This window comes from Rhinopithecus roxellana, chromosome 13, assembly GCF_007565055.1.
Source record: "Rhinopithecus roxellana isolate Shanxi Qingling chromosome 13, ASM756505v1, whole genome shotgun sequence".
Classification (NCBI taxonomy): domain Eukaryota; kingdom Metazoa; phylum Chordata; class Mammalia; order Primates; family Cercopithecidae; genus Rhinopithecus; species Rhinopithecus roxellana.
The window spans coordinates 21,487,793-21,500,274 of record NC_044561.1 but is presented as its reverse complement, the minus strand read 5'-3'; the positions used below and the strand labels follow the sequence as shown (position 1 = coordinate 21,500,274).

The 12,482-nt window shown below is 50.8% G+C and overlaps 1 protein-coding gene across 2 annotated transcripts in view; it reads left to right on the top strand.

The window, feature by feature from the left end:
* Positions 1–10,115: 10,115 nt before the first annotated feature.
* KREMEN1 (kringle containing transmembrane protein 1) overlaps positions 10,116–12,482 on the top strand; it is a 72,888-nt gene continuing 70,521 nt past the window's right edge. For both annotated transcript variants that reach the window (XM_030915364.1, XM_030915363.1), the window contains exon 1: positions 10,116–10,240. In XM_030915364.1, the coding sequence (XP_030771224.1) occupies positions 10,144–10,240 (97 nt within the window). In that variant the 5' untranslated portion in view covers positions 10,116–10,143. The remainder of the gene's footprint in view (positions 10,241–12,482) is intronic.

Genomic DNA, 12,482 nt, shown 5'->3' with positions numbered 1-12,482 from the left:
CCTTCTTTGCCTTCATTGTAACTCACTTCAATTGACTATGCCACAACAGGTAACCCTGTCAGCCTTCCTTAAAACTAACCCAGGGTACCTTGGTCTAACCTATTTCTCCTGTGTCAATAAAACTAATATTTATTGAATCCTTCCTGAAGGCCAGGCACTGTTCTAGCCACTTTATTAGCATCATGTCATGAAATGCTACCAACAGTCCTATGAATTTGAGTACTGTTCCCTGTTTTACAGATAAAGAAACTGAGGCACAAGTTACTCAATTATCATGCCCCAAGTAACCAACAAAGGCTGAACCCAACCCAACCAAAGTTTACAATGCCCTTTATAATGCCCTTATTTTTTTTTTTTTTTTTTTTTTTTTTTTTTTTTTTTTTTTAGACGGAGTCTTGCTCTGCCGCCCAGGTTGGAGTGCAGTGGCCGGCTCTCAGCTCACTGCAAGCTCCGCCTCCCGGGTTCACGCCATTCTCCTGTCTCAGCCTTCCGAGTAGCTGGGACTACAGGCGCCCGCCTCGTCGCCCGGCTAGTTTTTTGTATTTTTTAGTAGAGACGGGGTTTCACCGTATTAGCCAGGATGGTCTCGATCTCCTGACCTCGTGATCCGCCCGTCTCGGCCTCCCAAAGTGCTGGGATTACAGGCTTGAGCCACCGCGCCCGGCCTTTTTTTTTTTTTTTGAGATGGAGTTTCACTCTTGTTGCCCAGGCGGCTGGAGTGCAGTGGCACGGTCTTGGCTCACTGCAACCTCCACCTCCCGGGTTCAAGGGATTCTCCTGCCTCAGCCTTCCAAGTAGCTGGGATTACAGGCACGCACACCATGCCTGTCTAATTTTTGTATTTTTAGTAGAGATGGGGTTTCACCATGTTGGCCAGGCTGGTCTCAAACTCCTGACCTCAGGTGATCCACCCACCTTGGCCTCCCAAAGTGCTGGGATTACAGGAATGAGCCACCACACCCAGCCTTACTGTCCTTGTTCTTAAATGCTCACAGTTATCACCGTGATGCCTGGCCTCGCTGTTAGTCAGCCTATCCATCTACCATACCCAGGCCCAGTTCTAGTCCTGTCCTTGTCATGAGACTTTCTCTAGGCTCATGAGAGAGTCTGCCTGTGTTGGCATCCCAGATCCATCTTTCATTAGGCAAGTGAATTCATACCCGTGAACCTTAATTTCCTCAGCTGTGAAATGGGCCTAGTCATAGTGCCTACCTAAGGATTATTGTGAGGGTGAAGTGGGACAACGCATCTGAAGTACTTGGCATGGCTCCTGGTGTATAGTAAGCACTCAATAAATATTTGCTTTTTTGTATTTTTGTTTCTGTTTTGAGACAGGGTCTCAGTCTGTCACCTAGGCTGGAGTGCAGTGGTGTGATCATGGCTCATGGGAGTGTCTACCTCCTGGGCTCAAGCAGTCCTCCCACTTTGGCTTCCCAAGTAGCTGGGATCACAGGCTTGTGCCACCATGCCCAGCTAATTTTTTTTTTTTTTTTTTTTTGTAGAGATGAGGTCTCCCTATGTTGCTCAGGTTAGTCTGGAACTCCTGGGCTCAAGTGATCCTCCCAAAGTGCTGGGACTACAGCTGTGAACCAACACACCCATCCCATGTGAACGTTATTATTTATTTATTTATTTTGAGACAGAGTCTCAATCTGTCACCCAGGCTGGAGTGCAGTGGCACATTTCTCAGCTCACTGCAACCTCTGCCTCCCAGGTTCAAGCAATTCTCCTGCCTCAGCCTCCCGAGTAGCTGGGATTACAGGTGCCCGCCACCAGGCCTGGCTAATTTTTATATTTTTAGCATAGACGAGGTTTCACCATGTTGGCCAGGCTGGTCTCGAACTCCTGACCTCGTGATCTACCCGCCTTCACCTCCCAAAGTGCTGGGATTTCAGGCATGAGCCACCGGGGTGCCTGACCATGTGAATGTTATTAATATTATGGTCCATTTACTCATCTGACCATTTCTTGGGCTCCTGTTGCCCATGGTCTAAGTGATGTAATGCAACATTTGATATGATCTTCGTCTCAGGTCATTCATGTGCATCAATCTGGTTTATGGCCAGGTGTGGTGGTTCCCACCTATAATCCCAGCACTTTGGGAGGCTCAGGCAGAAGGATCACTTAAATCCAGGAGTTCAAGATGAGCTTGGGCAACAAAGCAAGACCCCATCGCTACAAAAAAGAAAAAGAACAAAGAAAAATAATCTAGTGTATGAGGTCAAGCAATGAGCCTCTTGGAAGTAGGGAATGTTTCTGATCTGACTAGGGTATCAGACTTTCATGATCCGTCTTCATTATGTATTTGTCACATTGATTGACTTCACAGAAGTGTTGAATGTAGAGAAGCTACATCCCCTGGTTATGGGAGTGGTTCAGAATATTCTATGCTTTGTTACACGGAAAGGGAAGCAGGTAGCTGAAGATAAGATAAGGAAGCGGTTAGTCTTTAGCAGAGATTGTCCCATCAAAGGTTGTTTAGAATTATAAAGTCAGGATAGAATGACTATTTGGTCCAGGGTACTGAAACCATGGCAAGAGTTTCCATCATGGGTGCCAGCACTTGATCCGGGGAACTCGGGGTTAAAGCGGTAGGGCTTCCAAGTTGCTGAAAGACCTCTTCCTTAGTTTGATTCTCCCACGAAGGTTTTTTATTCTGCTGAGCTCAGTCTCACTAACCTTTATTTTCCACCCATCATTTGGAGCTGTGCTTCCTGACATATCTAAACCACCGCTTCTATTTGCAAACACATCTGTCCTTCTTTGATGTTTAGCCAAACTTTCCTCACAGTATTTTTAGCTCCTATAATCTTCCTTCTTCCTTTTTTTTTTTTTTTTTTTTTTTTTTTTTGTCTTTCCTTTACTACTACCTTTCTTCTTTTTAGCTTCTCCTAGCTCTTATTCTCCTTCTGGTGGATCAGCTAATAAAGAAGAAATTGAGTCAATTTCTATTAATTCTTGTCTTCCGCCTCTATGGCCCTGCCCCACCCACGCAATTCTAGTGGAATTTAGTTGCTTTTAATTTCCTCAGATGTTTTTGTTTTAACACCCAAGCAGTAAATTTCCATACCCATGTGGGAACATATCTGAGGTTCATGATGCAGAAGAGAAACACTTTGGATGGGAAAGAATTGGAAAAGATTCCTGAACTATGATGCAAACTCCGAGGACCAATGATTTGGACCACATGTGCTGAATATGCTCCAATCGTGGGCCAAGTATGCGAAATAATGGTGTCCTGTCTGCCTTCCCACCAGTTCTCACCTGACTCCCGCAGATGTCCCACGCTTCTTTCTTTCTTTCTTTCCTTCCTTCCTTCCTTCCTTCCTTCCTTCCTTCCTTCCTTCCTTCCTTCCTTCCTTCCTTCCTTCCTTCCTTCCTTCCTTCCCCCTTTTCTTTACTTTTTTTTGACATGGAGTCTCGCTCTGCTGCCCAGGCTGGAGTGCAGTGGCACAGTCTTGGCTCACTGCAACCTCTGCCTCCTGGGTTCAAGCAATTCTCCTGCCTCAGCCTTCCGAGTAGCTGGAATTACAGGCACTCACCACCATGCCCAGCTAATTTTTGTATTTTTAGTAGAGACGGGGGTTTCATCATATTGGCCAGGCTGGTCTCGAACTCCTGACCTCAGGTGATCCACCCGCCTCAGCCTCCCAAAGTGCTGGGATTACAAGTGTGAGCCACCGCACCCTGCCACAGTGCCTCCTCATTGCTAACCCAAACCCTACTGTGAGGCTTCAGATGTGCCCACCTGGATGCTCCACAGACACCTCTAACTCATTATGTTCAAGACCAGATTCTTTCTCTTCCTTCACCCCCATCAGAACAAGCAAATGACTGCCTCTCTTGAATTTCCCATCACTAGTTGTCTGAGCCAGAATCCTGGGAGACTCAGTAATGATACAGTGCAGACTCAAGCCTGAGACTGAAGGAAAATCGGGAAAACAGATCTTATCTTCATTTAAAGTTGAGATAGTCTGTTCATAATGGATTTTTTTGCATTCATTTAGATGTTAAAAATTATTTTAAAATACTGCATTAAATACTATTTATTAAATATATTATTCTATGTATAAAATATCTATTAAATGATATTTATCTTGATTACCGGATTTTTTTATTGTGTTTTCCAAAAATCCTCTTAAACTCTGTGCCTGAGGCACATACCTCACTTGCCTCATTCCAATCCCAGCTCTGTCCACTCGGCATTTGGTGACAGAACCCTATTATTTTATTTTTTATTAATTATTATTATTAATTTTCTTTTCTTTTCTTTTCTTTTCTTTTCTTTTGAGACGGACTCTCACATTGTCGCCCAGGCTAGAGTGCAGTGACACGATCTCAGCTCACTACAACTTCCACCACGAGGGTTCAAGCGATTCTCCTGTGTTAGCTTCCCAAGTAGCTGGGATTACAGGCACGAGCCACCAGTCCCGGCTATTTTTTGTATTTTTAGCAGAAATGGGGTTTTGCCATATTGGCCAGGCTGGACTCGAACTCCTGACCTCAGGTGATCTGCCAGCATCAGACTCCCAAAGCAATGAGATTACAAGCATGAGCCACCGCGCCCAGCCTATTACTATTAATTTTAGAGACAGGCTGGATTGCAGTGGCTCTATCCTAGTTCACTGTAACCTCAAACTACTGGATTCAAGAGATCCTCCCACCTCAGCTTCCCAAAGTGCTGGGATTACAAGCGTGAGCCACCACACCTGGCTTAATGACAGAACAAGGAAGCATTAGATACAGTAGCAAGCACCTGTAGCCCCAGCTACTAAGTCTGAGGCAAGAGGATTGCTGAAGCCCAGGAATTCAAGGCTGTAGTGTACCATGATTGTGAATAATCACTGCACTCCAACCTGGGCGATATATCAAACCCTGTCCTTTTTTTTTTTTTTTTTTTTTTTGAGACAGAGTCTCACTCTTGCCTGGGTTGGAGGACAGTGGCACTATACATGCTCACTACAACTTCTGCCTCCCAGGTTCAAGCGATTCTCCTGCCTCAGCATCCCAAGTACTTGAGACCTCAGGTGCCTGCCACTACGCCCAGCTAGTTTTTGTATTTTTGTAGAGATAAGGTTTTACTATGTTGATCAGGCTGGGATTACAGGCACATGCTCCCACACCTGGCTAATTTTTATATATATAAAAAATATATATGTATATATATAAAAATATATATGTATATATATAAAAATATATATGTGTATATATAATATATATTATATATAATATATATTATATATATATAATATATATGTGTATACATATAAAATATATATTATATATATATATTTTTTGGTACAGATGGGGTTTCACCATGTTGGCCAAGCTGGTCTTGAACTCCTAACCTCAAGTGATCCACCTGCCTCGGCCTCCAAAAGTGCTGTGATTACAGGCATGAGCCACCACGCCTGGTCCCAAGACCCTGTCTTTAAAACAAAAAAGACAGGCCGGGCGCGGTGGCTCAAGTCTGTAATGCCAGCACTTTGGGAGGCCGAGACGGGCGGATCACAAGGTCAGGAGATCGAGACCATCCTGGCTAACACAGTGAAACCCCGTCTCTACTAAAAATACAAAAACTAGCCGGGCGAGGTGGCGGGCTCCTGTAGTCCCAGCTACTCGGGAGGCTGAGGCAGGAGAATGGCGTAAACCCGAGAGGCGGAGCTTGCAGTGAGCTGAGATCCAGCCACTGCACTCCAGTCCGGGCGACAGAGCGAGACTCCGCCTCAAAAAAAAAAAACAAAAAACAAATAAAACAAAAAAGACAAGTAGGTGGCTCAGCCTGGTGTTTTTTGTTTTTGTTTTTTTTTTTTTTTTGAGACGGAGTCTCGGTCTGTCACCTGGGCTGGAGTGCAGTGACGTGATCTCAGCTCACTGCAACCTCTGCCTCCTGGGTTCAAGCGATTCTCCAGCCTCAGCCTCCCAAGTACCTGAGACTACAGGTGCCCACCACTATGCCCAGCTAGTTTTTGTATTTTTGTAGAGATGGGGTTTCACTATGTTGATCAGGCTGGTCTTGAACTCCTGACCTTGTGATCCACCTGCCTCGGCCTCCCAAAGTGCTGGGATACAGGTATGAGCCACCGCACCTGGCCCAGCCTGGTACTTATGAGGGTAAGACTAGGATTCCACTGCCTGTGTTCAAAGCCCAGCTCTACCACGATGTCACCTTTGGGCAAGTCATTTAATCTCTCTTTGTACTGGGGTGGGTGTGGGCTGGTAAGAATGCCTCCCTCACAAGGCTACTGGGAGGATTTTGTGAAATGCAACCATGGACACCCTGCACAGCCTTAGTCGAGTCCGCAGTAAACGTTTGCTATTGCTGTCATTATAATCCTGCCCCCTCCTCCAGGGCTCTCTCCATAAAAAGACTGTCCTTTGAGTGGAAATCATCCCAACTGGAGTTTCAAAGACACTTGAATGATCAAAATTCCAACATCATAGATCTCCTGGCTTCTTGACCAATCCTGCTGCCCTTGGAGGAAGAAAGGGGCCTGACTTGCACAGTGCAAACAGACAAACGGACACCAACATCTTTCTGGAGGCCCAAGAGCTGCATTCAGCATCCTCACTCTTTCCATGAAATAAAGCTGCTAAACACCCCAGGCATGTAAAGCACTGAAATGAGTATCCTGGGTTGCTCTCCGCCAGAAGCCAGGACCACATAGTGGAGCAAAAGACCTTGAGCTGTTAAGCGCCATGACCTAGACACGCCGGGCTGTATTTTTAGCCTCTTGTGCACTGTTTCCATCACCTGTGCTGGGCTTTCAGCTGGAAAAGAGAAGGTGGGGGTGGAGAAGGCTAGAGGGATGTTTCTTACTGCAGCCAGTGCCAGGAGGAGCTTGCCAGGATTTCCGGGTCCTGTTGTACAACAGGGCCATTTTCATGGGTGTGAACTGGTATATCAACATAGGCCCCCTTGCTTCTTGCTTGGAAGGGCCTCATACATGCTTTATCTTTTTATCTTCTGCTGTCACTGTCTTGAAATTCTTTTTTTTTTTTTTTTTGAGATGGAGTCTTGCTGTGTGGCTCAGGCTGGAGTACAGTGGCACGATCTTGGCTCACTGCAACCTCCACCTCCCAGGTTCAAGCAATTCTCCTGTCTCAGCTTCCTGAGTAGCTGGGATTACAGGCGCCTGCCACCACGCCCGGATACAATTTTTTGTATTTTTAGTAGAGATGGGGTTTCACCAGGTTGGCCAGGCTGGTCTCAAACTTCTGATCTCAGGTGATCCACCTGCCTTGGCTTCTCTAAATGCTGGGATTACAGGTGTGACCCACGGCGCCTGGCCTGTCTTGAAATTCTTAATAAGTTTGGACAAAGGACATACATTTTCATTTCTCACTGTGCCATGCCAATTATATGGCTGGTCCTAAGTAGTGCACATGACAGAGAGGGCCAATTGGAGGAGGGGCTGCTGCCAGCCCAGGAGGGGTGCCTTCCCGCAGCAGGCAGGACAGACCAAAGCCACTATCACAAGGCATGGCTGCCCAGACTTGGTCAAAGAAACCTTGTTTCCAACCTCCTGGGTGCCCTTCCTATTTTCTCCTCTGAAACCTGAATGAGATGTCGAAAGAACCTTGGAAACTGTAGAGAACTGTGTCCTGCTTTGCTAAAGTCTTTCTCTGGCATCATGTTTAAAGTAGCCCAAAGGTTAGCTGGGTGTGATGGCGTGCCTCTGTAGTCCCAGCTACCCAGGAGGCTGAAGTGGGAGGATCATTGGAGCCTAAGAATTGGAGGCTGCAGTGATCCATGATCTTATCACTGCACTCCAGTGTGGGCGACAGAGGGAGGCCCTGTCTCCAGAAAAAGAAAAAAAATCCACAGAGCCTTCCGTTAACATAATTTTCTTGTCTTTGTATTACTTTTTGTTCTTTGGAATTTGCGTGTTTTCAGATTGACTAGAATGTAAGTTCCAAGAGGAAGGTTTGGTCTTGGTGGCTGTGTCCTCAGCCCTCAGCAAGTTCCTCGCTGAATATTTGCTGAACGAAGGAAAGTTCGACTTTATTGTTTGCTTTGGGCTGAGGGCTTCACCTGCATCTTCTCATTTCATTCTCTTCAAAGGCACTGCTGTCTGGGAGTGCACAGAAGTCCCAGAATAAGGGTTCTCAGGTCTGGTGGAGAAGGTGGGAAGGGCCCAAAATTGTGGAAAAGGGGAAAGCTGGACAAAAGTGGGTATCACCGGTGGCAGGAGGTGGGGGGCTCCCCAGGACCGAGGCTGGCTGGGTGAGGGGATGGTGGGTGCCCCTAGGCTCCAATAAGAAGCTCAGAGGATCCTTGAACTCGGGAATGACACATGAAAACAATAACTGAACAAGATTCTTCTTGCTACAGCGCTGAGTAGTGTGGGTGGAGAGGGACAGAGATTGAGAGGCCTCGTGGGAGGTAGCTGCGCCCTTCGGGCCCGGACCTGAGAGCAGCCGTGGGTGGGGAAAGGAGTTTGGGGGGACGCGGGCTCTGGGAGTGGGTGAGGGGGCGGCGCCCGGGGGTTGAGGGGGCCCAGGGGCCAGTGTACCTAAGGCGGGCCTGTCCCGCCCAGCCGCGCTCTGGGTGCGGCGAGTCTGTACACTGGGGCAGATGTTCCCGCCGCCGCGCCGGGCGCACGTCTGCACTTGCAAGCCCGGGACCAGGGACTTGAAAGCTGCCGGCGCGCCGCCCAGACCTGCCCCGCCGGGCGTCACCGCTGCGCTTTAGGCGGGAGCTGTAGGAAAATCCCCTCCGCCTTGGGGGAGGGCGGGGGAGGAGGACGGCCCACGACCGACCCCGGGTGAGGCAGGGGAAGACCTTGCCGGGGTCGGCGGGGAGGAGGAGGGCAAAGGGCCTACCACGCGGGGGCCGAAAGTTTAAGCAAGCCGCGCGCTCTCTGATGCCTAACATCCCAGGCTGTAGGACAAGCAGCGCCATCCCACCCATTTCTGGTCGTTGCATTGGGCGTTTTACTTGCTTCTGTCTCATCGAATCCTCTGAAGGCCTTTTATTATTCCTATTCTGCAAACGGCTGAGCCTCAGACACATCAGGAAACTTGTCCTAGTTGAAATTGGCTATGTGATAAGATACGGAACCAGGGGGTCAGTATGTGGCTGCAAACTTGGGGTGGAGAAAGGAATTCAACATTTGCTGAGCTCCTAGTGTGCGTGCGTAAAAGCTTCCATGCTTTCGTTTTGTTTTGTTTTTTGAGACAGGGTCTTGCTCTGTCACCCAGGCTGCAGTGTAGTGGTGCGAACAAGGCTTACTGCAACCCCGACCTTCCGGGCTCAAGCGATCCTCCTGCCTCAGTCTCCTGAGTAGCTGGGACCGCTGATTTATTTATTTTTTCCTGTAGAGATGGGGTCTCGCTGCTTTGCCCAGGTTGGTCTCGAACTCCTGGGCTCAAGCGATTCTTCCGTCTCGGCCTCCTCCCAAAGTGCTGGGATCCCAGGATTTGTTAGCCACAGCGCCCAGCTCCAGGCGTTCTTATTTAGTGCAACTGCTCTGGGGAGTAGTAGCTATTATCACCTCCATTTAACAGATGAGGAAATTGAGGTAAGAGCTATTTTTCCTTTAAACGTGTCCAAAGTCTTACAGGTGACCAAGAGGGATGTGAACTCTCCAAAGCATTCTTTTTTTAACCATTACGATGAGCTAAGCAAGGGAAAACAGTTTGCAAACTGCTGTTGTAATTATTACCGCTGTAGCTGAGCTCGCGTGTGGGTCACGACCCGAGTGAGGGTGGAGGAGGGGTCACTGGGAGCCCGGCCTATTTCAGCCCAGCCAAACCGCTTGGTGACTTGGAGGCCGGGCCGAGGCCCCGCCCCTCACCTGCTGATCCCACCCCTGAATGGGACAGAGGGCCCTGAGGGGCGGGCCCAGGTGAGGGGAGGGATGGGCGGGGCCTGATGCGTGAGTGGCAGGAGAAGCACGCGGCCGGGGCGGGGCGTGCGCGCGCGGTGGGCTCCGCCCTCCGGGCCTCTCCGCGGATCCAGGCGGGCCCCAGGCTGCAGGGGCGGTGGCGGCGCTGAGGGGGGCGGGCCAGGGCGGGGCGGCCGGGCAGCCGGGGCGGGGCTACACTCTGGCCCCGCGTCCTGCTCCCATGGCCGTCCCCGGCTCCCCGCGCTGCCCCCTTTCCCCCGGGCCGCGCCCCGGGGCCCCGCACTGACGGCCCATGGCGCCGCCCGCCGCCCGCCTCGCCCTGCTCTCCGCCGCGGCGCTCACGCTGGCGGCCCGGCCCGCGCCCAGCCCCGACCTCGGCCCTGGACCCGGTGAGTGTGAGCGACCCCCGCCGCCCGCCCTGAGCGGAGCGCACTCGAGGGGCGACAAGGGCCGGCCTGCCTGAGCGCCCCATCCCTCCCGCCTCGGGACCTTTCGGGCCCCTTCCCCGGGCCCCTCGGCGACGCCCCTCAGGCTGGGATGGTCCCTCCCTGCGACCTGGGCTCCCCCCAGGCCCGTCATCGACGCCCCCGGGCCCGGCACTGTCCCCCGGCTGCAGGACCCGGTGCTCCTCAGAGACGCCCCTCAGCCCAGGACGCCCCCTTCGCCTTGAGACCTCCAAGGCCCTCCGCGACGCCCCCCGGGCTGGGACATCTCCTCTGTCTTGGGATCCGGGACCCGCTGCCCGAGTCCCTCAGCGACCCCAGCCAGGCTGGGACGCCCCCTCTCCCCGGTACCTCCTGGGATCCCATCCCAAGTCCCCAGCGACTCCCCCCCGGGCCGGGGCGACCCCTGCTCCCCTGTATGTACCTCCTGGGATCTCGTCCCAAAATCCCCAGCGACTCCCCCCAGGCCAGGACGCCCCCTGCTTCCCGGTACCTCCTGGGATCCCGTCCCCAAGTCCCCAGCGACCCCTCCCGGGCCGGGACGACCCCTGCTCCCCAGTGCCTCCTGGGATCCCGCCCCAAGTCCTTCATCGACGCACCTTGCACTGGGACGGCTCCCCTGCTACAAGAGGCTACATCCCTCTCTGCAAGACCCTCAGCGACATCCCTCCCCCGGGCCAAGGTCCCCTCCCTGAGCCTCACTACGACGCCCCCGCGTCCCCCAGTCCTCTCCTCCCTCCTACACCGGTGGAACCCGGCGCCTCCCCGCGCAGAGCAGAGCGGAGGCGGGAGGAGCCGGCGCTCAGCCCCCTTTCCCGAGTCCTCGGCTGCACCCGCTTGGCGGACATTGTAACTTCTGCCTCGCGAGGAACGGGATGGACTTGTTCGCCCTGCTAGAGGCAGGTTAGGGTCCTGGGACAACCTTGTACCCAGACGGACGGGACGTGCCCTCTCTCCCCGCTGGGCCGCTTTGAACTTCCGTATGACTTAGGTGATGGCGCAGCAGGGGGAGAGGAAAAAGGAAGCGGTGATGGGAAACTTCTCCCCTACTGAGCTTAGGGTGCTCTTCCTGAGGAGGCAACGCCGAGCTACGTGTTTCGGTCACCGCACACCTTAGGTCAGTCACTCCCCAGGCCAAGGCCAAGGCCAAGGCCAGGTCTTCCCGAGGTGCGACCAGGATGAAGCTTGGACTTTGCTTAACTTCCACACGCAACCTTGTAGCCAAATCCTTTCTAAGTTGAGGAGAAGGCAAGTTGAAGAGAGGGCGTTGCATTTCTCTGCAGGTTATTTGGATGTTGAGCATTAGGACATCTGTGAAAGGGATGGGAAGAGTTTATTAATAGTCTGCAGGAGTAAGAAAACCCGCCTCTGGGTTCACCACCCAAAATCACAGACTGATATTGGAAAGGATGGGATTTTGCTGGTGTAAGAAAACTCAGAGTTGCTTTGTTTACTCATTGGCTTGGATTAGCGAAAAAGCTAGGACTTGGTATTGTCACTTACTGCGTGACTTTGGGCCATGCCTTCAGCTCTCTGAGCCTCAGTTTCCTCATCTGTAAAGACAGGATAACTTCTTTGCAGAGTGTTGTGAATATTAAATGATATACTGTAGGTAACATACCCGCATATAGGAGGGAGTCAATAAACATATTTTAATAATACTTTTATAGGACCTCACAGTTCATCGAGTGCTAGACACCTCATTTACCCTGGGAATGCTAAGAGCTTTCTGTCTGATTCATTTCTGTAAAAGGCAATGCTTGGCTTTAAACTGGTAGAACTGGGGTCTCCAAGCGTTGTAAACCCGAGGCTCAGTAAGTGGTTTCTGAGTGATCACCACCTTTTATGGGACTTCTACAGTATGATCACTTCTACTGTTGTGAGGAGTGAGGGACATTCCGAGAGCCAGGATATGTCAACATAACTGTAACCTAGTAACCCCTTAGCTCCACTTTGCTATCTGTGTGGTCAGGATTTAATGTCCCCTACAAAGAGAGAGGTATGGGTGGAAATAGACTGATTCCCCTTCCGGAAAGGGCAGACTAGTAGCTCTGAAAAGCATCAAGTGAGCCAATTCTGCTTAAGCTTGTTGGAAGCTATTCTCTTCCCAGATATCTTTGCTTTTTTAAGATCAAATGCAGCAGCTCTTATGAAGTTTGCACCCCAAATTTTGGTATACTTTTATTTA